The 27,916-nt window shown below is 43.9% G+C and overlaps 1 protein-coding gene across 1 annotated transcript; it reads left to right on the top strand.

Annotated features, from left to right (window-relative positions):
* LOC115479312 (G-protein coupled receptor 35-like) lies at positions 1-27,916 on the top strand. The gene is made up of 2 exons (XM_030217178.1): positions 1-72; positions 26,977-27,916. Exon 2 carries the CDS (start codon positions 27,002-27,004, stop codon positions 27,914-27,916), a length of 915 nt encoding a protein of 304 aa, XP_030073038.1. The 5' UTR covers positions 1-72; positions 26,977-27,001.

The following is a 27,916-nucleotide window of genomic DNA, read 5'->3' on the forward strand; positions in this document are numbered from 1 at the left end:
TGCAGACCAACTCAAGAACAGCGGAACTGAACCTTTCAGTGGAAAAAGTCATAGAAAACAATCCAGAATCCGGTAAGTATTATACTTTTCTTGCCATATTAAATGTTATCCAGACTTAAACTTTGTAGGATTTTAAATGACAATTCTTTAGTAGTGTTTACTATAGCTCTATGCATTCAGTACACACCCTGCCACTATAGCGTTCATTACCACAAGCCTTATTAAAAAAGGATGGTTCTCATTCTGAGTCCATGGAAAAAAATATTTATTGAATAAGTCCCATAGATTAGTCATTAATGGAGTAATTTTTTTAGTTGACTTGAGCACATAGAACAGCATTTTATACGTTCAAATAGGTGCTTATAAATTTGCCTGCAGATATATGCCCATAAATGTAGATGTTCTGACAATATAGCCCTGCTGTTTTATGATGCATGCATAGGCATTCCCTGGAGCAGAGAATGGGTGCATATTTTTACCAGCAAAAAGACACCTAGGACCCCTTTTACTAAAACATGGTAAATAAGTTACTACGGCATAATGCCAGAATACACCTTGTGGTAGCTGCAAATTTTACATAGCACTCAGTAGGGACAGAACCAGTGTTTTCTAATGGTAGTCTCACATTAAAGTGGCAATTAGCAAGCAGTAATGTGGGAGTACTTACCACTTCCCATTAGGATGTGCTAAATACATAAATATGTTAACTGTGTGTTAGCCAGATAGTACATGATAAATATAACACACTAGTAAAAAAAGGCCTGTTTCTGACACAAATGAAACGGGCGCTAGCAAGGTTTTCCTCGAAGTGTGTATGTTTGAGAGAGTGTATGTGAGAGTGACAGTGTGTGAGAGAGGGAGTGAATGTGTGAGTGTGTGAGAGAGAGTGAGTCTGGGTGCGAGTGTGTCTGTGAGAGAGAGAGGTGAGAAACAGTGTGAGAGAGAGAGTGTTTCACACAGATACAGTGTGTGTGAAACACAGATTCTCTGTGAGACAGGGGCGTAGCTACGGGTGGGCCTGGGTGGGCCCAGGCCCACCCAGTTTTGTCTCAGGCCCATCCTCACCTTCTCCCACCCCCGCCGTAGCGCTGCCTCCTCTCCTGCACTTCACGGTCTCTGTCTCCCACCCTCGCGGCAGCGCTTTCAATTTGCTATCAGCGCTGCCTGCCTGACAGCTGACAGACGCAGCGCGACGTCCTCCTGCTCCGGGGCCTTCCCTCTGCCGCGTTGATTCAACTTCCTGTTTACGCAGGGCGGATTGCACGCGGCAGAGGGAAGGTCCCGGAGCAGGACGTCATCGCACCGCGTCTGTCAGCTGTCAGGCAGGCAGCGCCGATAGAGCGCTGCCGCGGGGGTGGGAGACGAAGACCATGAAGTGCAGGAGAGGAGGTAGCACCACGGTGGGAGAAGGTGAGTGGAGGCAGCGCCGATAACTTGAAATGTGCTGGACCGTGTGTGTGTGTGTGTGGGGGGGGGGGGTTTGTAGTGCCCACCCATCCAACCCGCTGGCCCACCCAAAAATTGTCTTCTGCCTACGCCACTGCTGTGAGACTGAGTGTATGAGAGTGTAAGAGAGTGTGTGAGTGACTGTGTGACATAGAGAGTGAATGTGGTACAGTGTGAGACATAGAGTGTGTGAGAGACACTGTGTGAGAGTGAGAGAAAGACATTGTGTGAGAGAGAGAGTGTGTGTGTGACAGATACCTCCCCCCCCCCCCCCCTCTCTCTGGTGTCTGAGCGTTACTGTGCAGGACGCTGAGCTCTGGCTGTGCTTCAAGGAACTGACCAATCCTATTTAATAGAATGCACCTCTAACATTCTGAAGCCGAGAAACCTCGTGTCGTTGGTCACTTCTGCTTGTGACGAACCCAGAAGTACGTGATGTCAATTCAGGAGATGGATACAGAGAGCAGGAATGCCTCAGCCATGTAGTCAGCTTCAGAATGTTGGAGGTGTGTTTTATTATATAGGACTAGCTGGCTAGTGTTTTCACGCCCACTGTAAGCCCATGCCACACCCCTACCTGTAAAACAGGCAATCTACCACAAAACCCCTGAATGCAGATGTGCTGTAGCCTATTTTTGTGTATTTACTGCACATTAACCCCCCTAATTCTATAAAGGTCACCAAAATTTGTGTGCAAATTCGGGTACATGTCCAATTTGTGTATGCAATTTAATTGAATGACAAACTAATTAATGCCAAGAATTGGCTTTTTAACAAGCAATTATTTACACTAATTAGATTGAATTGGCATTTACACATGCAAATTTAGGCATGGGAGTCATGTCTAAAATTTACAAATGATCTGAAAAAGGGGGCATGGAAATGGGAGGGTCATGGGCATAACAGAGGTGCTCCTACAATTAATGCGTATTGTTATAGAATAACAGGGATACGCATCTAATGTAGGTGCGTACATTTGCACTATGTTTCAGTTGGTGCAAATGGCCATGCCTAAATTTAGGCATGATTCCTGAGTGCCAGTGTTTTTCTATAGTTCTTTTTGGCACCATGATAAAATCTAGAGCTAAGTACTTAATGCACGTTAGAAAAAAGTTCCATAGTTCCTTCTGCCTCTCAGTAGGTGTAACTTTGTATGGAATCTTTTCTAGAGCCAATTTTATAAAAGGCATATAGAGGGGCATAATCGAAAGGCGCCGGCCAAATAGCTGGCCGGCCATCTCCAGGGCCGGCACCGCAAGCGGGCAGAGCCAACCTTATTTTCGAAAAAGATGGCCAGCCATCTTTTTCTTCGCTAATACGATTGGGCCTGGCCAAATGTCAGAGTTTGCCGGGATTGAGATGGCCGGCCTCGGTTTTCAGCCATAATGGAAAAAATGCCGGCGATCTCAAACCCGGTGAAATCCAAGGCATTTGGTCGTGGGAGGATCCAGCATTTGTAGTGCACTGGTCCCCCGACATGCCAGGACACCAACCGGGCACCCTAGGGGGCACTGCTAAAAATAAAAAAAAATAGCTCCCAGGTGCATAGCTCCCTTCCCTTGGCTGTTTAGCCCCCCAAACCCACTCCCCACAACTCTACACCATTACCATAGCCCTAAGGGGTGAAGGGGGGCACCTACATGTGGGTACAGTGGGTTTTGGGTGGGTTTTGGAGGGCTCCCATTTACCACCACAAGTGGAACAGGTAGGGGGGATGGGCCTGGGTCCACCTGTCTGAAGTGCCCTGCACCAAACTGCTCCAGGGACTTGCACACTGCTGTCAGGGAGCTGGGTATGACATTTGAGGCTGGCATAGAGGCTGGCAAAAAAGTTTTTTTTGTTTTTGTTTTGTGTGGGAGGGGGTTGTTTTGTGTGGGGGAGTAAGGGGAGGTCATCCCCGATTCCCTGCAGTGGTCATTTGGTCAGTTGGGGCCCCTTTTTGAAGCTTGGTCGTGAAAAAATAGGGACCAAGTAAAGCCGGCGAAATGCTCGTCAAGCCTGGCTTTTTTTCCATTATCAGGTGAAGCCGACCATCTCGTGAGCATGCCCCCGTCCCACCTCCATCTCGCCTTCACTACCCTGCCGACACGCCCCCTTGATATTTTGCCGGCTCCACGACAGAAAGCAGTTGAACCCAGCCAAAATCGGCTTTCGATTATACCGATTTTGCCAGGTTCAGGAGATCGCCGGCCATCTCCCAATTTGTGTTGGAAGATGGCCGGCGATCACTTTCGAAAATAAGCATGATAGGCACCTACCCCTTAATCTATAAACTTGCTCACTCAAATTGATGATTAGCATGCAAATTTGCACACTCAATATATAGAGTAAAGCCAGTTGCATGCACAACTTAATTTATTAATTGGCTATTAATTGGATTTAACAGCCAATTATTGGTTTAAATTGGTGATAATTGGTGATATTTGGCACCAATTAGCAGTTGCATGCACAACTGTCCTTAATCGCTATTCTAAAAGTTGCATCTGCAGTTTCTATCATATGCAACTTCTATGGGGAGGGAATATGGGAGGGGCATGGGTGGGTCAAGGCATGCCTAGGATTACACACACAGGTTATAGAACACTAGGAGTTACATGCCTAACTGCCAACAGTTAGGCGTATGCACTTTCTACGGCCTTTGACATGGCAAAAATGCTCGTATCTATACTGTGGATTTACGCTAGTACTCCATAACACAGTTCCACACAGAACTGCCGTTATAGAATTTACGCTTAGTGCACATCATCCCAGTGCCTAAAGTTTGGCATTCATTTTTGAATCTACCACTTACAGTGCATATTGCCTTTATAAAATAGACATAGCATTGCTACCTATGGTTCTTGACTCTTGACTACCGAGGCATCCTTTTATAAATTACAGGGATGTCCAAGTAGCAAAAAGGAATATAGACTATTTTATAAAGGCAAAAAAAATAAAAATGTGACAGTATTCTTGACACAATGAAAAGCTAATATATAAATACCAAACTCAAACAAAAAGATACTCAAAAATCCTTTTGTATGTATAGGGTCCTGTTTACTAAGCTGCGCTATAGGCATGCTAGCATTTTTAGTGTGCACTAAAACTTAGCGTGTACTAACACTAGAAACACCCATAGGAATATATGGGTGTCTCTAGCATAAGCATGCACTAAAAACGCTAGCATGCCTTAGTAAACAGGTCCTATATATATATATAGAGAGAGAGAGAGAGAGAGAGCCAGAGTAATGAAGAGCTGGCCAATATTCAGCGCAATTTAACCATCCAGGAATGGCACCTGGCTGGCAGTGCCGTAGCAAGGGCGGCTGCCACCCGTGGTGGTTTGCCGCTGTGCACCACCCCCCCAGGTGCAGCACGACACCCCCCCAGGATGCAGCACAACACCACCACCCCCCTTGGCGCATCGATACCCCCCCTTGGAGTGCACTTACCTGCTGGGAGCTGCGTCGTTTCCGCTGGTTCCCTGTTCTCTCTGCCCCGGAAGTAACCTGTTCCAGGGCAGAGGGAGTAGGGAACCAGCGGAGCCGACACCCCCCAGCGGCGTGCACCCGGGGTGGACCGCCACTCCCGCCTCCCCTTCCTACGCCACTGCTGGCTGGTTAAATAGCACTTAACCAGCTATCTATGAATATTCAGAAGGGAATAGCCGGCTATCTCCTAATGAATATTTGCAGTCAACACAGAGCGGCTAACCGGCTATATCACACATTATAGCTGACTAGCCGTGAATATTCAGCACATCACTGGTTAAGTTTAGGGGTCAAATTGGGCAACTCAAATAGCAGACCCATCTTTGGCTACTATAAACTTAATCGCCCAGTGCTGAATATTGCATAGCTGGTTAAGTTTAAGCTGTCCCCAAGAAACCCCAGATATTCAATGCCGGTCACCAGAAATGGCCCTGCATTTAATATCCAGGCTTAGCGCGGGCATTGGACAGACAGCGAACTGCCCAGTGCCAGTTGAATATTGGCCCGGAGATCCATTTTCATGTGCACAGTTCTATTTATTAATTGTAGTTCCTGGGAAGCATGGTTTGCCCATCAACAGGTGTATTCCTTATAATAAATTTGAATTTTTAGTCTGTCTTTCTAAATAGTGATTACGATGGTTTACAAGGTACTGCAAGTGTGATTTTAACATATTTAGTAATGATCTAGGAATGGGAATGCAGATGGCACAAAACTATTCAAAATTGTGAAATTGCATACAGACTGCATAAAATTGCAGGAGGACATTGGGAGGCTGGAAGACTGGGTATCCACGTGGCAAATGAAATTTAATGTGGATAAGTGCAAAGTGATAAACATTGGGAAGAATAACCCAAATTATTGCTATATATTGCTAGGATCCACATTAGGAGTTACCACTAAAGAAAAAGATTTAGAGGTCATTGTAGACAATGCATTTAAATCTTGGGCTCAAATGTGCAGCGGTGGCAAAACAAGCAAACAGAAAGTTAGGAATCATTAGGAAAGGAGTAGAAAATAAATCAAAGAATATCATAATGCCTCTATATTGCTCCATGGTAAGACCACACATTGAGTATTGTGTGCAATTCTGGTTGCCACATCTTAAAAAAGATATAATGGAACTGGAAAGGGTGCAGAGCGGGGCAACCAAAATGATTAAGGGAATGGAAGGACTTTTCTATGAGACAAAATTAAAAAGATTGCTGAGGGGATTTATGACTGAAGTCTATAAAATCCTGAATAGAGTGGAATGGATAAACATGAAATGATTGTTCACTCTTTCAAACAGGTTTGCTGACCCCTGAGGCATGCTCACATGCCGAAACATGGCCGTGTCGGGTCCTTCAATGACTCGTTTTAATAAAGGTCCTTGAATATTGAACATCCTCTTTGTATTCACCTTACCTATTTGTTTGGTGTTTACCCATCCATAAGGATTTTGTCTTCTTCCTCCTTTTTTTCCTGGAAACATTTAAAAGCTGATTTTGAATGTTGTCTAGGGAGGAAAAAAGATGCTCAAAAGTCAGTTTCCTGAGAATTTTATAAAAGGCTTGATAAATGTTAAACCTCTTGCAATATCTACAAGGATGTTGGAAATATAGATGTAGTTTTCAGCACACGCAGGGTACACAGTTTAACAAAGGAATACATTCAAGAAAGAGTAACTTCGCTCAGGGCTTTAAACGTGTAAGTGATGATTTATTAAACTATGCATGTATATGCTAGATTTTATAAACATGGACATCCAATTAAGAAGCTTACAAACTTTACAAAATGCATCCACCAAACTGATTGTGGGAGCCATAAAAAGTTTGACCATGTCACCTCCTTGCTCAAGTCAGCCCATTGGCTACTAATATCCCACAGAACCACTTACATGTGAAAAAAAAGCATCTTTTCTAAAATTGCTATTTACACACAACTAAATTTAGTGGATCACATGTTAGGCTAAACTGAGGGCAGTGTTAGGAAAAAGAAAGTTAGCTAGTTTGCACTGATTTTCACCACTAGCCATGCAATTTGGTCAGCCAAATCTGTGTTGTAATAGAAGGCTTAAAATGTTCCCTCCCTCTCAACTTTTCAAATAGAAAAAAAAAAAAGACCCAGCAAAAGTGGGACCCTTTCCTCCTCAACTTCCACTCTTAAAAAAGAATTTGTCCAGTAGCATAAAGGTCCCTTCCCTCCCCCTGCCCTATCAAAATATTAAAAAGGGCATATAGTGTGGGGACCTCTTTCCTCTCAACATCCCTCCACTCATTAAAAAAAATTGACCTTATCATAAGTACAATTTATCCAGTTAGAAGGAGCTTCCTTTGACTCAAAAGTCCATATCAGGCTACTTCTAGGAACTCCTCGTATTGGTACCTGAATCTGCCCAAGTTATTCTTCTCCTCTGAAATTCTCTGAGTCACAAAGTAGATTCCCTTTGTCAGAATTAAATGCTTCTCCTGATTATGGTTTCTCTTCTGAGAATGCTCTGAAACATTCCCTTTAGTATAAGTCAATACTGCTCTTTCTTAGCTAAAGAACCTCATTTGAATGACATTCTGGATACACTGGTTTCCCCTCATGAAAAGAATCTTACCAAGATTTCTGTTTAAAGCTCATAGCTGTTTTAAGCACTAACCCACCTTTTGTAATGCCAGAGTCTCACCCTGAATCTGAACTACTTGAGAAGAAAAAGAACAGAACTTTCTATATTCTCTGGTTTGATTTCCTTTTTCGGAATATTTTAGTACCTTCTATTAGGGTGTGTCTGACTACTACCAACACCATCTATAACCTCATAACCATGTGCCTCTGTGGAGACATGCCTCATTAGTAAAGGATCCTTAACCTCCCTTACAATAAAATGGTCTTATGGTCCACTTCTGCTATCATATGTTGCTATAGTAAAACATAATATGATGGCAGCTCATGAATTTGCTTATTGCATGATTTCAGAGAAATAGTATACATAAATACACTTTGAGTACACAGCAAGAGGGTAATTTTATAACAGGGCACCACGAGTAGGCACATACAGAGGTGCCTAGGTAGTCAGTATTTTATAAAGCCAAGTGCCTATCTTTTTACAAAATACTAGCATATGTGGCAAAGAATGTGCCTTAAATGTAAGCTTAAGCACTTACATCTGCTCATGAGCTGATGTAAATGAATGTGTTTGCTTTATATCGTTGTGCCCTTAGATTCTATTCCCCCGATATTCAAAGCTATTTAAGTAGTGTATCTAGATTTTCAGAAAGCTTATGACAAAGTTCCTTATGATAGACTCATGAGAAAATTAAAAAGTCATGAGATGAGAGGCAATGCCCTTCTGTGGACTGAGAATTCATTACTGGACAGAAAACAGAGGGTAGGAATACATTTTCATTTTTCTCAATGGAGGAGGTGAATAGTGGAGTGCCGCAGGGATCTGTACTGGGACAAGTGCTGTTTAACATATTTATAAACTAGTAAAAAAGGCCCGTTTCCGAAACCAATGGAACGGGCGCTAGCATGTGGTTTTTTTTGTGTGTGTGTGTATGTGTCACAGAGTTATTGTGTGTGTGTGTGTGTCAGTGTGTGAGGGTGCGGTGTGTGTGCAGGTTGTTGATGTGTGTCTTTTTTTGTTTTGTTTTGTTTTGTTTTTTGCTTGGGGGTTGGGGGATGTGCTGTGCTGTGCTGGCAAAGTGAGTTGGATTGGTGTGTGGCTTTGAGGGTGTGTTTCTGTTGTATTGTGTGTGTGTGGTTTTGTCTGTCAAGGAGGTTTGTGGAGGGGGGTCTTTCTGTTGGTGAAATGTAAATGTGGTTGTAGGGGGGTCAGCCTTTGTTGAGTGTTGTTTTTTTTTCCATGTTTTTTTTTGTGTTGTGCTGAGGCAGCAGTGTTGTTTTAGATGGGCGGAAGGTAGAGGAGCACGTTCTTTGTCTGTCTGTATTTTTTGGCCGTTTCAGGGCTGCTGTAGGAGAATGCTGGAAGAGAAATGTGCTGTTGGAAGCAGCGCCATCTTTTTCCATTGGGCTGGGGTTCTGGGCATCCTGGAGGTGGGTGACGGCTTGCCTGAGGACGGGGATGGTTGTTTTAAGTTGGTGGAAGGGAGAAGAGCACGGTCTCGGGCCGTCGGGGGGGTGATCCGGTATGTTTGGTCCATTTCATGCCGGCTGCAGGGGAATGCTGGAACATTTATGCGCTGCAGAAATCAGCGCCGTCTTTTTCCGGGTGCTCGGGGAATCCCCGAGGTAGGAGACAGCTTGCCTGAGGCTGGGGATGGTTGGGCACGTCCTTGGCCGCTTCGGCAAAAGGGGAAGAGGAAGGGGGTGGGGAGTTACCTGTAGCCGCCTGAGAAACCATGTATTCTTTGTTTGTTTTGTATTATTAGTTTGCATTTCTGTTGAAGAAAGAGTGGATGCCTTTTGAATGATGGAGGTGGTGCATCGGTGTGCGGTTGTTTCGTTAGTTTGGCAGCCAGTCTCCAGCGATTCCTAGGCAGGGAAGGAGTACTCCTCCCCCTTCCTTGGTCGCTGTTTGCTGCTGGCTGGGTCGCGGGTAATCCTTCCAGCTGGGCCGCAGCTTGTCCTGTTCGCCCACGTCCCAGATGGTGACGGGCACGTTGTTTTCCGGCTCCTCTGATGCCATGTCAAGCGATCCCAAATATAGTCTGTGCTATAGGCCCTCTGGCACTCTTCAGTACTGGCATTAGGCATTTAAAAATTTCTCCCCCCCCCCCCCCGGGGTCTATTTTTGCACATACCCACAGCAGGAATATTCTTCTCTCGTTCCAGCGGTGGTTCTGTGCTCTCCGTGCTGCACAGATAATGAGCCATTCTGCTGGGGAATGCTCCTCCCTTATTGTCATGTAGTTTCCTCTGATTGGTCTGTCTTACGTTGCCTAGTGTTGCCTGGGAACGGTGTTGTGATGGTCCTTTGTGTTTCAGAATGTTGAGGGTGTTTTTTCTGATTGGTCCGTCATGCGAGGGCGGGGCAGAGAGACATGGTCAGTGTTGTGGCTTCACCACCATGAATCCATGAACCCTTCAGTGAGTGACTGAGTGACTTCAGAACGTTGTCTTCAGAACGTTGAGGGTGAGTTTTAATATAGTAGATGATCTGGAAAATGGAACGAGTGAGGAAAACTCCGTAGTTTGTTATTGAGATGGACAAGGGGAAAGCCATTGCTTCTCCTGGGATTGGTGGCATGGAATGTTGCTACTAATTCAGTTTCTCACAGGATACTTGGCTAGATGGACCATTGGTCTGACCCAGTATGGCTGTTCTTATCTTCATAACCAGTCAGACAAAGCTGATGACCAGCTAAACAGCATATAAGTGCCCAACTGTGGATATTCATTGGGAGATAACTGGTTAACTCGCTAACCAGCTATTTTGCTTGACATAGCCAGTTAGAAACAGATATTCAGCGTTTTACTGTCTATGTTCAGCAGTTAAAATAGACTGCATAAATAGCAAGCCTATTTTTAACTGCTAAAAAGTTAATTGGTTTGTGCTGAATATCGGCTTAACTTGTAAATTTTTTAGCGGTTACCCCCCCCCCCCCCAGATATTCAATGCCAGTCGACGGAAACAGCTCGGCATTGAATATCCAGCAGAAGAAAAGAGGTTTTAATGCCCCTCTATAAGTCGTTGGTGAGGCCCTACCTGGAGTATTGTGTTCAGTTTTGGAGGCCGTATCTTGCTAAGGATGTAAAAAGAATTGAAGTGGTGCAAAGAAAAGCTACATGAATGGTATGGGATTTGCGTTACAAGACATATGAGGAGAAACTTGCCGACCTGAACATGTATACCCTGGAGGAAAGGAGAAACAGGGGTGATATGATACAGACGTTCAAATATTTGAAAGGTATTAATCCGCAAATGAACCTTTTCTGTAGATGCTAAGGCGATAGAACTAGAGGACATGAAATGAGATTGAAGGGGGGCAGACTCAAGAAAAATGTCAGAAAGTATTTTTTCACGGAGAGAGTGGTGGATACTTGGAATGCCCTCCCGTGGGAGGTGGTGGAGATGAAAATGGTAACGGAATTCAAACATGCATGGGATACACATAAAGGAACCCTGTTCAGAAGAAATGGATCCTCAGAAGCTTAGCCGAGATTGGGTGGCAGAGCCGGTGGTGGAAGGCGGGGCTGGTGGTTGGGAGGCAGGCTAATGCTGGGTAGACTTCTACGGTCTGTGCCCTGAAAATGGCAGATACAAATCAAGGTAAGGTATACACAAAAAGTAGCACATATAAGTTTATCTTGTTGGGCAGACTGGATGGATCGTGCAGGTCTTTTTCTGCCGTCATCTACTATGTTAATGCTTATTTTCGAAGGAGAAGGGCGCCCATCTTCTGACACAAGGTCACCCAAATTGGCATAATCAAAAGCCGATTTTGTGCATCCTCAACTGCTTTCCGTCGCAGGGACGACCAAAATTACAGGGGGCGTGTTGGCAGTATACCGACGGCGGGACGGGGGCGTGGTTAACAGATGGGCGTCTTCGGCCAATAATGGAAAAAAGAAGGGCGTCCCTAACGAGCATTTGGCTGACTCTACTTGGTCCATTTGTTTTCACGATCAAGCCTCGAAAAGCTGCCCAAACTGACCAGATGACCACCAGAGGGAAGCAGGGATGACCTCCCCTTACTCCCCTAGTGGTCACCAACCCCCTCCCACCCAAAAAAAAATTAAAACACATTTTTTTCCAGCCTCTATGCCAGCCTCAAATGTCATACCCAGCTCCATGACAGCAGTATGCAGGTCCCTGGAGCAGATTTTAGTGGGTGCAATGCACTTCAGACAGGCAGACCCAGGTCCATCCCCCCCTACCTGTTACACTTGTGGTGGTAAATGGGAGCCCTCCAAAACCCACCCGGAACCCACTGTACCCACATGTAGGTGCCCCCCTTCATCCCTAAGGTAGTGGTGTACAGTTGTGGGTAGAGGGTTTTTTTTTTGGGGGGGGGGTTGGGGGTTCAGCACACAACATAAGGAAGCTATGTACCTGGGAGCAATTTATGAAGTCTACTGTAGTGCCCTCTAGGGTGCCCTGTTGGTGTCCTGGCATGTCAGGGGGACCAGTGCACTACGAATGCTGGCTCCTACCATGACCAAATGCCTTGGATTTGATCATTTTTGAGATGGGTGTCCTCGGTTTCCATTATCGGCGAAAACCGAGGTCGCCCATCTCTAAGGCTGACCTAAATGTCAAGATTTGGGCGTCCCTGACCGTATTATCGAAATGAAATATGGACGCCCATCTTGTTTCGATAATACGGAATGCCCCACCCCTTCGCCGGGGCATCCTTAGAGATGGGCGCCCTTAAAGGTGGGCACCCAGTTCGATTATGCCCCTCCATCCTGCTTATTTTTGAAGGAGAAGGGTGCCATCTTCCGACACAAATCGGGAGATGGGCATCCTTCTCCTAAGGTCGCCCAAATCTGCATAATCGAAAGCCGATTTTTGGTGTCCTCAACTGCTTTCCTTCGCAGTGATGACCAAAGTTCAAGGGGGCGTGTCGGCAGTGTACTAAAGGTGGGACGGGGCGTAATTAACAGATGGGCGTCATCGGCTGATAATGGAAAAAAGAAGGGCGTCCCTGACTAGCATTTGGCCGACTTTACTTGGCCCCTTTGTTTTCACGACCAAGCCTTGAAAAGGTGCCTGAACTGACCAGATGACCACTGGAGGGAATCGGGGATGACCTCCCCTTACTACTCCAGTGGTCACCAACCCCCTCCCACCCATAAAAATAAAAAATAAAACACATTTTTTTCCAGCCTTTATGCCAGCCTCAAATGTCATACCCAGCTCCATGACAGAAGTATGCAGGTCCCTGGAGCAGTTTTTAGTGGGTGCAGTGCACTTCAGACAGGCGGACCCAGGCCCATACCCCAATACCTGTTGAACTTGTGGTGGTAAATGGGAGCCCTCCAAAACCCACCCGGAATCCACTGTACCCACATGTAGGTGCCCCCCTTCATCCCTAAGGTAGTGGTGTACAGTTGTGGGTAGTGGGTTTGGGGGGGGGTTGAGGGTTCAGCACACAAGGCAAGGGAGCTATGTACCTGGGAGCAATTTATGAAGTCCACTGCAGTGCCCCCTAGGGTGCCCGGTTGGTGTCCTGGCATGTCAGGGGGACCAGTGCACTACGAATGCTGGCTCCTCCCACGATCAAATGCTTTGGATTTGGTCTTTTTGAAATGGGCGTCCTTGGTTTCCATTATTGGCAAAAACCGAGGTCGCCCCTCTCTAAGGCCGACCTAAATGTCAAGATGGTCAACCTAAATGTCAAGATTTGGGTGTCCCTGACCGTATTATCGAAACAAAAGATGGACGCCCATCTTGTTTTGATAATACGGGATACCCCACCCCTTCGCCGGGGCGTCCTTAGAGATGGGCGCCCTTAAAGATGGGCGCCCAGTTCGATTATGCCCCTCCACGTTATTATGTTACTAATGCCGGCAGAGGACAGCAAAAGCGTTGCTCACCACCAGCTGAATATTGGGGCCTATATGCAGTGGCGTACTAAGGGGGGGCGGTGTGGGTGGTCCGCCCCGGGTGCACGCCGCTGGGGGGGGTGCCGCGCGTCTGTTGGCAACGCTCGTTCTCTGCTCCTTCTGGCCCCGGAATGGGTTATTTGCTGTAACGGGGCAGAGGGAGCAGGGAACGAGTGTTGCTGACAGAAGCGCGCCACCCCCTCCAGCAGGTAAAGATGCACTGGGGGGGGGTGTCGTTTCGCTGGGGGGAACTGCCCCTTTCTCATCCCCTGTCCCGCCCCTTCCATGCCCTCACCTCCTCCCTGTCATCTCTCCTCCCCCCCTCCCCTCCCCTTACTCTGCTATCCCTGGTGGTCTAGAGGTACCTCTTCGGGGCAGGAAAGAGCCCCCTCTTTCCTGCCCGGAGCTGCTAGCTGCCCTGCATCCTCCTGTCCTGTGGTGAGTCCAGCTCTTGGCATTCAAAATGGCCGCCGAGAGTTGAAGTCTCGCGAGGCTGCTTCAACTCTTGGCGGCCATTTTGAAACGCCGAGAGCCGGACTCACCACAGGACAGGATGCAGGGCAGCTAGCAGCAGCAGTCCGGGCAGGAAAGAGGGGGCTCTTTCCTGCCCTGAAGACGAAGAGGTACCTCTAGACCACCAGGGATAGCAGAGTAAGTGGAGGGGGGATAGTCGCATTTCGCCGGGGGGGGGGGGGGGGTTGAGCTGCACTCGGGGGGCGGGGGCACTGCACCCGGGGGGGGGGCGCATCGGCGATCCGCCCCGGATGTCAGCCCCCCTAGGAATGCCACTGCCTATATGCATATTTATAAATTCCACCCATGTTCTGCCCAAATTCCATCCCTGTACACACTTACAGGCAAAGCACCCACCATCATGTCAAAAGCATGTACCTTTACACCAGTCAGTGTTTTATAAGAGGTCATTTATACATGGATGTGGCCACAAATGCAAGTGCTGAATGCATTTACTACACACTAACACATTGTCACAGCTTAGTTAACAGGGGTGTTAAAGAAGGCCATTTACTGATCCAACCCCTTCCTGACCCCCCTCCAGAACAGATTTGGATTTCCCAATATCTCCTTCTTGATCAAATACCAGCTTTTCAGGCCTGTGAAACCCCTACTTACAGGCTTATAGATGCCTCCAAATCTTCACTTTCAGGAGAGAGCCAATTTCCCTCCTGTTGGACACAGCAACAAATCCAAAATTGTACTGCTGACTTGAAATATTGTAGGGCGTGTTTGTTTGGGGAGGGGTTAGGGGAGAAAAGCTTGTCAAGCTACAGGAAAGGGAGATCTAGGAGGTTCTTCTTAGACTGAGGCATCTTAGAGGTTTAGGATTGCCAGAAAGACAGAGTTGGGAGAAGTGTTTCCAAGAAGGCAAGTAAGATACCAGTTAAGGTTCCGATGGCCTTCACTCTGCCCTGGACACTAGAGATATTACAGTGCTGGTATCTCTGGACCTCACTTTTGCTTTGTTTTTACCAATCATGATCTATTGCTTTCACCTTTAAATCATTCCTGTCAAATTGTTCTTTTGGTGTTTCATATGCTTCTTCTGTCTCGTGTTCACTCTCTGTCACTTGTGATGTTCCCCTGGTTCTGTTCTGGTACCATTGCTCTTTAACATCTTCTTAAATCCCCTCACTACTGTTATTCAGGACTCAGGTATACATGCCTTCTACTATGTAGATGATATCCTATTACTTCATCTAATCCCCTCTATCTTGACTTGTCTAAACTCAATTTGTCTCTCTCCAAGATTGCATACTGGCTTAAGGAAAATCAATTTTTTTGAATCCATCCAAAACTGTTGCATGTTGGATCACAGGTAACTCCTGTCTTCCTTCTCTTAATCCTACTTTGAATGGTACCCAGATTACTGCTGTCTCATATTTAGATATCTTGGCGTGATCTTAGATCAAGAATTTTCGCTGTCTCATCATGTTGTTTCAGTAGCTAAAGCATGAATTCTTTCCCTTCGCCAGCTTAGAACAGTTCACCCATTCCTTGATCTTCCCTCTCAGAAAACTATCCTCTTAACATCAAGCCTGAACCATTGCAATATAATTTATTCCAGCCTTCTGCAACATTTACTTCTTCACCTTCAGACCATCAAAAATGCTGTCACTTTTTGTGTCCAGTTTAAGACTCTTATTCTTATGCACAAGTCCATTCATTCTGACAATCCCCCTTATTCATCCTTGTCGGTCCAACATTACACTTCATCCAGGGCTCTCCATTCTCTTAACGAATTTTGCTTAAAACTTCTATTGCTGAAAATAGTACATTATCAGGCTACAAGAGAGAGAGATTTTTTCTACACTGCACCCTCTCTCTGGAATTCTGTTCCCTCTTCCCTTAGACTTGAAACTTCTTGTCAAAAATTCAGGTCTCTTTTAAAAACTTACCTTTATGAGAAAGCTATTAATGTGCAGACCAATAGGTTTAGTAAAAAGGCATCATAGCTTGTCATATTTAATCTCTTAAACTTTTACTAACAAAAGTTTAAACAGAATTTTCACCAACAAATCTAACTGTTATAGATTCTTATTCCCTCAGGGGAAATCCCGGGACAATAATCAGATGGACAGTCCTTTAAAATTAGTCTCTTTCAGTGTCCATTCAGCTCTTAAACTTCCAAATCCATTCCACCCAGCAGGACAATTCAGGACTTCAACTTGTCCTCTCCCTTGCCAGACAAGGATCATGCTGGGTTTCCCCCCCCCCCCCCCCCCCAGATGCTGATCTGTATTCCGGACTGGACCTCCCTGTCCATCCTTCCTCCCCAGAGCTGTGGTTCCTCTCACCCACCTCCGGGTCTGAACAGGTCTCTCCCTGTTCCACTTGGGGGGGAGGGGTATTCTCTCTCTTTCTCTCCCCCCTGGAGCCTTCTTGTCTTAACCTCTGTCTTTTTCAGCAGAGATTACTTTGTCACAGCAGGCCCCTGCTTATTATGCCGGTTAAGATACTCCCTCACTCCACGGGTCTTGGGGGTTTTGGGCAACCAAAGACGTCATGCACAAAATGGCAGACACTTTTATTTCTCTTCATTTCTCCTCCCAATTACATTTCCCTGTCAGTCATTACAGTAACAGTTTTTCCTTGCACCTATTACAGTACCAGAATAGTACTCTGGCACATCCTACTACTACTACTACTTACCACTTCTATAGCGCTACAAGGCATATGCAGCGCTGTACACCATACACGAAAAGACAGTCCCTGCTCAAAGAACTCACAATCTAAATTGGAAAGGTCAACAGAGAACAAATAAGAGGTAGGGGAATTAAAGAGGAGGGGATAGAAGGGTATAGGGCAAGTCAGTAGTAGAACATGATAGACTAGTGCCTAAATGCAGTTACGCACATAACTATAAATTAGGACCACTCTGTGCCAAGCAACTCCATTTTTGATGGTCAGTCAAAACTGCTACTATTGTATATTACCCGCACGCAAAGGTGCATAAATTTACACACAAGATATGGAGAGGGCAAACACATTTAGAGCAGCTCAAAAACCCGGCAAAAACCTGCTCTTGAAAATAAATCCATCACAAGTCAATCGGCTGGGTATACTATACACCTCTCCCTCAGCCAATAACCACTCCAATTACTCCTCCTTTAGTAAATCTGTCACTGAAACTCAGTTTAATATCACCGTTTAAATTAGCAGGAGATTTTTATTACCATGCCTGTTTTGACACTGGTTAGGATATAGACACGGAAATATACGCAGTACATTGGGTTAGAAAGAAGTATTTTGGTCAATGTTCAGTTATTTACCCAGGTAAGTGGGCTATCTTAAAATCACCCTTCTTGTATGCATGGGAATCAGTAATGAACTTTTAGGCATAGGAAGACAAGATTCAGGGTTAGGTTGGGGGAGAGAACTACATGCATAATTTTCCATTTTCAGAATAATGCATTCTGTTTTGCAGGGCAAATATATGCAGAAAAGCAGGTGCAAATCACTGCAGGTATTTTATTTCATAGCAATTTTCAAAGGAAAGGACTTACATACGTTTCCTTTTGAGAACTGATGCAAATCCCATATATAGTCCCCATTAACTTTGTATCAAAACACCTAGGGGCCCTTTTACAAAGGTGCGCTGAAAATGGCCTGCGCTAGTGTAGACGCATATTTTGGGTGCGCACGGAATCATTTTTTAGTGCACCTGTAAAAAATGCCGTTTTTAAAATTTTTGCCGAAAATGGACATGCGGCAAAATGAAAATTGCCGCACGTCCTTTTTGAGTCTAAGATCTTACTGCTAGACATTGATCTAGCAGTAAAGACTCTTCTGGTAACCGGGCGGTAATGACCTACGCGTGTCAAATGCCACTTGATGCATATCCGATACGCGCATCTGAAAATAAAATATATTTTTCAGACACTTATATCGGACGTGTGCCAAAAATGAAATTACCGCAAGAGATACGCGGTAGCTTGGCGGTAATTTTGGTGCACGTTGGGGGTGCAAGCAGCTTAGTAAAAGGGCCCCCCCTAGTTTTGAAAATTGTCTGATAAATGGATATTGCTATATACATGCAAAATAATAGACAAAAGTGATGAAGTAGTTTGAAGCTTTTGGTCATCAAATACTAAACAGTGGATATTGTTTGGCAATTTCTGTGACACTTTCCAAAGGTTCCGATTCTAAAAGTGTCATAATAAAAGTAGAGTTAAGCGAGCTCAAGCCAAGTTGAAGATAAGGCTATGCCTGATTGAACTCAAGATCTTCACAGATGACTCAGACAATAACTGAACCACAAAAAAATCCCCCAGCTAAACAGAAAATAAAAAAATACTAGCCCACAAAGACCAGAAAGCTTTGGCATCCCATGTAAAGGGCCAATGGCCTGATTCTGTGTCTGTAGAGAGGAAGTGTGATTGTGTGTTATCAAGATTTTAAAAAAACAAAACCATCTAGTATGATAGATGATAGGCTGTTCTGCAGGCTGAGAAAACTTACTGCAGCATGAACTCAACCGCATAGAACTTTATTCTGTAGAAATTGATGAGAAGAAAGGGAAGAGAATGAATTCATTAATAAGGAGAAAAGTGCCAAAACTAGGAAGGAGGGGCAAAGTACAGGATGGCAGCAAGCAATGAATGAGGCATAAAAGGAAAAACATGACAAGGCTGTGAAAAATGGAAAAAGTAAGAGAAACAGAACAAGAAGGAACAGGGAGAGACACATCAGAAGACAAAGAATGTTAGGAAAGTAGTGGGGAAAAAAGGTGAAAGGAAAGAAATGAGACAGGCAAAAAAAAGCTAATTTAAATATAGAAAGATAAGAAGTTTTAAAAATAGAAATGGTAAAATATGAGAGGAAAAAGCTGTAGAAAAACATAAAGGAATGAGATGCATGGATGGATGGAGAAGAGTGAGGAAAAAAAGATCACATTGAGATAGAGGGAAGTTTTGCACTTCTTTGTACTGAGTAATCTAGATTTCTGTAATTCACTTTTCTCAGGTATTCATTTCAAAGATCTTGGGCATTTACAGCTTATTCAGAATACTGTCGTTAGATTATTATTGGGCAGTAGTCGTTAGGATCATGTCACTCCTTTATTGAAACAAGAACACTGATTATCAGTCCCTGTGAGAATCTCCTAAAAAAGATTATTCCTGATCTACGAAATTCGTTCTACTGAAATTCCATTATTCCTCTACCAGTTTCTTGTACTTTATATTCCATCACGATCTCTCCAGTCTTTACAGCAAGATCTGCTTTATACTCCTTCCATACATCAGTTTTGTATGGGGCATACACACTCCACAATTTTCCCAGTTGTAGCCCCTTCATTATGGAATAATCTTCCATTATCTTTATGTAAAGAATGATCTCTTGCTTGTTTTAAACATAGTTAAAAAACTTAAGGTCTCTTTTACAAAGCTGCACTACCAATTCTTGGTGCGGCAAATGAGAGGAAGCCCATTAAGTTCCTTTGGGCTTCCTCTCATTTGCCATGTGGGAATTGCAAGCGTAGCTTTATAAAAGAAGCATCTTTTTTTTTATTAAGAAAGTTGTCCTGGGTGAAAGTTGCTCAGTTCAAAGCTCAATTCACTGGAATATAGATGGATCTCTGCATGTTTATTGTAATTTTTATTTTTATACCTATTCTTAGATTATGCAATTTTCCTTTAAAACTTTTATTGTAAACCGCTCAGATGGCACTGTTGATGGGCAGTATATCAAATGAGAAATAAACTTGGAACTTAGGGACGGAGTTATCAAGTTGCATTAGGGCACTAACCTGTGTAATTTGTTCCTTAACATATGTTAAAAGGCTCTAACACTGGTTTTGGTGCCCTAACAATGTTAATTGGGTTATCCTGTGGTACACAGTAATGAGATGCAAAACATGCAAGTAAGTGATCTTGTCTAAAATATAGATGCATTTCTGACCTATTACAACAGTATTCTATAAAAAAATGTAGGTGCCTACTTTTCTTTGAAAAAGAGACCCCAAATAAGTACGTTCTGTACCTAAAAATAGACATCGCTTTATACAATTACCCTCTTAGTGCCAATATTCAGGGCCAGCAAATACACAGCTAACCAACTAACAGTGAGTGGGTAAGTTAACAGGACAACTTCAGCTGATTAACTTTGGATGGGCATTTTCACACCATGTGGATATGAACAATTGTCCAGTTAATTTTCCAACTCAGTACCTATCTGCTTCATATTCATTCATCTTGTAAGAATATATTATTTTAAGTCACTCTTAAGAGTGAATTTTATTCCAAAACAAAACCCAAAATCATGTAAAAAATTATATTGTAAAAGAAGAAAAATCTCAGAAGCCACAGACACATTAATATTGTGTATACTTTAGGCTAGATCTCTTTCATCAGTCAAAAGCCTCTATTTTTCGAATTCAAAAACATATTCAACAAAATGATAATGAGGGGCATAATCGAACGTTGACGGCGAAATAGATCGCCAGTGATCTATTTTGGCAGCAGCGCAACAGCTGGCCGGTACCGCATTTTCAAAAAAGATGGCCGGCCATCTTTTTTTCCGATAATACGGTTTAGCCCGGCTAAATGCCAGAGTTCGCTGGGGTTGAGATCGCCAGTTTTGTTTTTCAGCGATAATGGAAATAACTGCCAGCCATCTCAAATGCGGCGAAATGCAAGGCATTTGGTCATGGGAGGAGCCAGCATTCGTAGTGCACTGGCCCCCCTGACATGCCAGGACACCAACTGGGCACCCTAGGGGTCAGTGCGGTAGACTTCAGAAAAAGCTCCCACATGCATAGTTCCCTTACTTTGGGAGCTGAGCCCCCCAACCCCCCCCCCAAAACCCATTACCCACAAATGTACAACACTACCGTAGCTCTTAGGGGTGAAGGGGGCAACTACATGTGGGTACAGTGGGTTTTGGAGGGCTCCCATTTACCAGCACAAGTGTTACAGGTAGGAGAGAATGGGCCTGGGTCCGCCTGCCTTAAGTGCACTGCGGTACCCACTAAAAGTGCTCCAGGAACCTGCATTCACGCAGGCCTCTAGGACTTGTTGCTGCTGTATAACCTTGGCACACCAGTTGAGACCTGAAGACTAATCTCTTTGAAAAAGTCCTTTATTTGAATAAGCACGTTTACTCACAGTTAACTGCAGATCAGAGGTTGTGCCCCACTGGCAAAGAGTCTCCCTGGTACTGAGATTAGCAGTAGGTCAGAGCTGGCAGAATGGTGTACAATGCCCTCTTTCAGCAACATTCAAGGTAATAACTAAGTTCTGTAACGTGGCTAACACATGAAAGGGATCTAAAAGTGGCTGACAAAAATGGCCACTACCTCATGGACTACCGGAAACAAAACAGGACACACTCTTGACCCAGTTAGCAGGGGGAAAAGCACCATGGGAGTAGAACCCACTACCCTACAACCACCACAATGCATTGCTGATGTGACTCTGCAGTGCACCTAACAGAAAAGGTGTCACACTCACCCGAGAGCCACATCACAACCAGGGAAAGGCTGTCAGAGGATAGAACACATTCTGCTGTCATGGAGGTGGGTGCGACATTTGAGGCTGGCATACAGGCTGGCAAAAAAGGTTTTTAGTTTTATTGATTTAGTGTGGGAGGGGGTTGGTGACCACTGGGGGACTACGGTGAGGTCATCCCCGATTGCTTCCGGTGGTCATCTGCTCAGTTGGGGCGCCTTTTTGAGGCTTGGTCGTGAAAATTAAAGGACCAAGTAAACCCGGTGAAATACTGCTGAACGCCGCTCTTTTTTTTCAATTATCCGCGAAAGCCGGCCATCTTGTAGCCACGCCCATGCCCACCCATGTCCCGCCTTCGCTACGCCGCCAACACGCCCCCTTGAACGGGAAAGCGGCGATGCTGTCAAAAAAGCCACTTTCGATTATACCGATTTGGCCGCTTTTGCGAGATCGCCGGTCATCTCCCGATTTATGGCCGGCAATCACTTTCGAAAATAAGCTTGAATGTGGCTTAATACAAATACTTAGGTACGTCTATCAAACTCTGACCAAGAACTATGGGGTCCTTTGACTAAGCTGCAGTAAAAGGGGGCCTGTGCTAGCATCAGTGTGTGTTTTTCATGTGCTGAGGCCCCCTTTTATTGCAGCAGGTAAAAGACTCTTTATTTCAACATGAAATAGCTGTGCGGCCATTTCGGGGGAAGCACTTACCGCCACCCATTAAGGTGGTGGTAAGGGCTCCCGCAGTAACCCAGCGGTAACTACTGCTAGGTAAGCACCGTCGCTGCAAAAAAAGAACTATTTTTGTAGCGCCAGAAATGTTGCGTGCTGGGGGTGAGAACTACCACTGGGCTCCTGCGGTAGCCCGGTGGTAGATCAGGATTGGCGTGTGGCAAGCCTGTTGCCATACACCAACCCTTTAGTAAAAGCACCCCTATATATTGTAAACACAGATTTAATTTAGCTGCATCTAGACTTAATTGCACCCTAAAAACAAAAACACACTGTCAATACCAAGCCTTTCCTCCAAACTCAGGGCTCCTTTTACTAAGCTGCATAAGGCTCTATGTGCACCCAATGTGTGCCAAAATGGACCTACCGCTCGACTACCACGTGCCTCTTGCCTTCATTTTTGGCACGTGTCTGCTACATGCATTTGAAAAATATTTTTTATTTTCGGACCCGCATAGTGGACGTGCGCCAAGTGGCATCTGACACACGTAGGTCATTACCGCACAAATTCTTCACCACTAGGTCTATGGCTGGCGGTAAGGTCTCAGACGCAAAATGGACGTGCGCCAATTTTGATTTTGCTGCACGTCTATTTTTGGCAAAAATTTAAAAAACACATTTTTTGTAGGTGTGTTAAAAAATTATTCTGCATGCGCCCAAAACCCACGCCTACACTACCGCAGGCCATTTTTTATCATGGCTTAGTAAAAGGACCTGTTAACAAATTATGGAATCCTTTTACAAAGGCACTCTGAAAAATGGCTTGCAGTAGTGTAGGCACGGATTTTGGGTGCACACTGATTCATTTTTTTAGCACACCTGTAAAAAAGGCCTTTTTTGCCGAAAATGGATGTGCAGCAAAATCAAAATTGCTGCGTATCCATTTTGGGTCTGAGACCTTACTACCAGTCATTGACCTAGAATCCTGGCGGTAATAACCTGCGCGCATCAAATGCCATTTGGCGTGTGTCCGTACGTGTGCACAAAAATAAAAAATATTTTTCAAACACACATATCAGGTGCAAGCCAAAAATGAAATTACCGCAAGAGCCACATAGTAGTTGGGCGGTATTTACATTTTGGCGCACATTGGACGCACGTACACACTTACACAGCTTAGTAAAAGGGCCCTTATATTAGCATATAACTCATATTTGTAGAGCTGCTTGCCGTTTTCAGTGTTTCATGGATCATACAAACCTCAGGTTGGCAGATGCATTTAAATAAAACATCATCACTGTGTCAGCCAATCATCTTCTAAGATATCATAGTTTAAATCTCAAAACTATACATAGATTTTACATTTTTGAAAATCAATAATTTTATTCCATCCATAAAATTCTTTTTTTATGATATGTATTCACCCAATACTTTCACTTTCATTCAGCTAAAACTACACATATCTGTTCATAATGAGAGTAATTTCATAACAGGTCATCTTTTTGAGGCTTGGTCGTGAAAAAAAATGGACCAAGTAAAGTCGGCCAAGTGCTCGTCAGGGACGCCCTTCTTTTTTCTATTATCGGCCGAGGACAACCATCTCCTATTCACGCCCCAGTCCTGCCTTCGCTACCCTGCCGACACGCCCCATGAACTTTGGTCGTCCCTACGACGGAAAGCAGTCAAGGGTGTCAAAAAATCGACTTTCGATTATGCCAATTTGGACGACCTTGCGAGAAGGATGCCCATCTTCTGATTTGTGTCGAAAGATGGGCGTCCTTCTCTTTCGAAAATAAGCGTGGCAGAGAATCATCACTAACTCAATAGAACCATTTACAGATAACAGATAAATCAATAGCACCTTACTGGACCCCAGTGCATTGCAGCTTTTGGCATAATATTGCCTTTTCCTGAGGCCCTATCCTATAAATTATCACCTAAGTGTTTTAACACATAACTGCAAATGGGGAGTGCATGTGGGTAGAGCTTGAGCAGGCCTGGGGGGAGGGGGTCACACACTGAGGCACCAACTTATAGAATTCTGTAAGCTGTGCACCTAGACGCCAACATGTAGGCACTAACATTTACACTGGAAGTACTGGCACCTGAATAGTGGTACCCAAATGCCAACATAGGCTCTAACATAATCTGGGCACCCAGATGCCATTATAAAATAATATCTTAGCACATAGCTTTTGGGCACCTAACTTTTAGCACCCTTTATAGAGTTGCCCCCATTGTATCCTAGGGCCAATTTTTCCAGTCTATGTAACACACATTTTTTTCTCTCAACTCCTCTGAGAACCAAGGAGCGTAATCCCCCTGATTCCATAGCGGGGCACCCACATTTACATGCCACTTGGGCACGTAGGTATATAAAATACTGTCAATTTTATGAGTAGGTGTACACTTACAAGTGAAAGTGGCAGCAAAATACCTAAGCACTGTTTTGTAAAAGTAAGTGAAAGTGGCATGGGAGCGAATGCTATATATGGCACCAAAAACATCAGCGCAGAAAAGAGCGCTATTCTATAAACAGTGCTTAAAGTAAGGCGTGGTTTATAGAATAGCCCTTTATGTGGCAAAAGTAAAAGAGATTACAGAACAAACTTGCCTGCACGATACCGAGCCATCTTTGGCTCAGGACTTTAGTTCTGGAAGCTTCTGAAAGGGAAAATATTCCACAAAATGCTACATACCAATGTTTTTCTTTATTGTTACTGTTTCATCAATATACACTCTCCTCCTAGATGGATAAGGTTCTTGAAAACCTTTACCAGTCCAATTGATGGAGAGAACCCTGCTCTATGTGCTCAGTCCTATCCTTTGGCCAACTAGTAGAAGTCCTAATCCTTCCTCCCCTGTACTTGGCACACCCAGACCCAATTAGCCCTACCTCCTCTCAAATCTCCACTCTACACATGTTGCAGTACATTAACTAGAGAATCACTGGGCAAGCGTAAGCTGTTGATTTTTCAGGTAGCTGATGCAAAGAGAGGAAGTCTGTTACCTTGCTGGTCAACTCCACAAATGTCTCTGTGCTTTGGGTACGTGTTAGATTCAGGTTTCGGCCCATATCAAACAAAGGAAATGAAATGTTGATTGTTTGTAACTGATAATGTGAAATTAGAAACTATTAGGAAGTAGAAGTTGTAGAAAAAAATTCCAGAATTACGCTTAGAAGAACCAGCTCAGAAAAATAATTGTGTGGCTAGTTTGGGAGCAAAAAGGTGAAGCAAAAAACGAGGCTCATTTTCAAAATAGAAAAATGTAAAAAAAGCAGCACAAAATAGAATTTGGATTTTTTTTTCTGAAAATATCCAAATTGCTATTTTCAAAACCCATTTTAACTTGTTTTTCTATGTAGTTCATCTGAAGTGCATCCAAATCACAAGGAGGTATGTTGGGGGTATGTTGGATGCGGGATTTGGGTGTTGCTAACACTTAGACATTTTTCTGCCTTAATGGAACAAAGCAAAGACGTTCAGAGATAAAACCAGTGCATTTTTACGAGCATAAAAAGGTGTCGGTACTGAAATGCTAGGCCACCATCAGGGGTGAGGTGATCACTGAGGGACCCACCCCATAATAGCAGGGCCCCTGCAACCAGTCACAGAATCTATGACAAGGCAGAATTGGTGTTTGAGCCTGAGCTCTTTCATTAATACTTGGGGTCCATGGGTCAAGTGTAGCAGACAATGTTAAAGGTGCCGGTACTCAGTACCCCCAAGTACCCCTCAAAAAAAGCCCTGGCTAAAACCTACATGTTTAAAACCTGCAATTGTGGAACAATAATGTAAAAAATGAAGATGTAACTACTAGGATTAAATATCACAGCAAGACACATTGGAGACAATTCTATAACTCGGTGCCTTCTTTTAGGTGCCCTGATTGCACACTGTAGAGTCTATTCTATAATGGCATCTGAACACCTAGATTCTGTTATAGAATACTAGTATTATGATGTAACTGCAGGTGCCCAAACGTGTAAGTTACTGTAGTCTAAAAGTTGCACACATGAGTGACAACCCTGCCATAGTCCACCCATGTGAATGCCCCCTTGCAGTTACACACTATCCCCCGAATTCTATAAAAGTCGCTAAAAATTGTGCACACAAATTTTGGTGCATCCTCAATTTACATGCACATTTAATTGAATAATGAGTTAATTAGTACCAATAATTGGCTTGTTAACAAGCACTTATTGGCACTAATTAGATTTAATTGAAATATACACACAGAAATTTAGAATTGGGATCCATGCCTAAATTGTACATGTGAGTTCAAAAGGGGGATGCAGAAATGGGAGGGTTATGGGTAGAATAGGGGCACTCCTAAAATTTATGCACGTAGTTATAGAATAAGGGTGATAATGCTTAATTTGGCCTTCAGCTAGAACATCTAGGGGTCCTTTTACTAAGGTGTGCTGAAAAATAGCCTGTGGTAGCGTAGGCGCGGGTTTTGGGCGCACACAGAATTATTATTTAGCGCACCTACAAAAAATGCCTTTTTTTACCGAAAAAGGACGTGCAGCAAAATAAAAATTGCCGCACATCCATTTTGGGTCTGAGACCTTGCCGCATGCCATTGACCTAGTAGTAAGGTCTCACACAGTAACCAGGCGGTAATGGTCTACAAGCGTCAAATTCCACATGATGCATATAGCACCTGTGCACCAGAAAATGAAAATATATTTTTCAGAGACACGTAGTGGGCATGCGCCAAAATTGAAATTACCACAAGGGCCACGCAGTAACCGGGTGGCAACTCCAATTTGACGTGCATTGGGTGCACATAGGCGTCTATGTGGCTTAGTAAAATGGCCCCATAATAAGTAAATATAATAAGATGTTGGATAATACTGTAACTGATAAATCAGTATGCACATTGAATGCTTCTAGATTTGTATAACAAGTTCATCTTTGTAAAATATTGCTTTCCAGCATTTGTTTAGCAGTCAAGTCAAGAATGAATTGCAGCAACAGCACAGTGGGGGAAAGAATTCGGCTTGTTCAGCTGGCTCTTTATATCCCTATATTTGTTTTTGGGACCATATTCAATGCCTTGGCCATGTGGATATTCTGTTGCAAGCTGAAAAAATGGACTGAGACGAGAGTGTACATGACAAACTTGGTGATTTCTGACTGCAGTCTTCTCTTCACAATACCTTTCCGCTTATATTCTTTCCATGAGAAACTGGGAACAGAGCTGTGCACCACTGTAAAGATTATCTATTATTTAAGCATGTATATGAGCATCTCTATCATCACTCTCATAGCTATAGATCGATATGTTGCAATTAAGTACCCGATGAAAGTAATAACTTTAAGATCTCCTTTGAAAGCAGCTATTATTTCCGGACTCATCTGGATAATACATACTGCGATCCGCATACAGCAGCAGTTACAAACCACAGAAGACAGTTCTGCTACATGTTTTGCTGTGAGGGACCCTCCTCATTTCCTAAGACCTGTCTATTATGCCATTTTCGGATACCTAATCCCTTTCATCATCACGAGCTTCTGTACTGTGGAAATTATCAGAACCTTGAAGAAAAAGGAAAATACAAGTTCACAGGAAGAAAGATCCACTAAGAAAGTGATACGTATTGTGACCGCAAATTTATTAGTTTTTATTATCTGTTTTTTACCTCTTCATGTTGGGAACATTATTAAGTTTATAATAGGTTACATGAATATTTCCTGCGTTGTATATGACAGTATTAACTTATCTGTTCAATTGGCCAGAATTTTTGCAGATTCAAACTGCTGTTTGGATGCCATTTGCTATTATTTTGTGGCCAAAGAATTTTGGGAAGTGTCCTCTCTTCTATCAAAGTTCAGGTCTCCAAAGAATCAAACTCAAGAAACACAGACACTGTAA

The sequence above is a fragment of the Microcaecilia unicolor genome, chromosome 10 (genome assembly GCF_901765095.1).
Source record: "Microcaecilia unicolor chromosome 10, aMicUni1.1, whole genome shotgun sequence".
Classification (NCBI taxonomy): domain Eukaryota; kingdom Metazoa; phylum Chordata; class Amphibia; order Gymnophiona; family Siphonopidae; genus Microcaecilia; species Microcaecilia unicolor.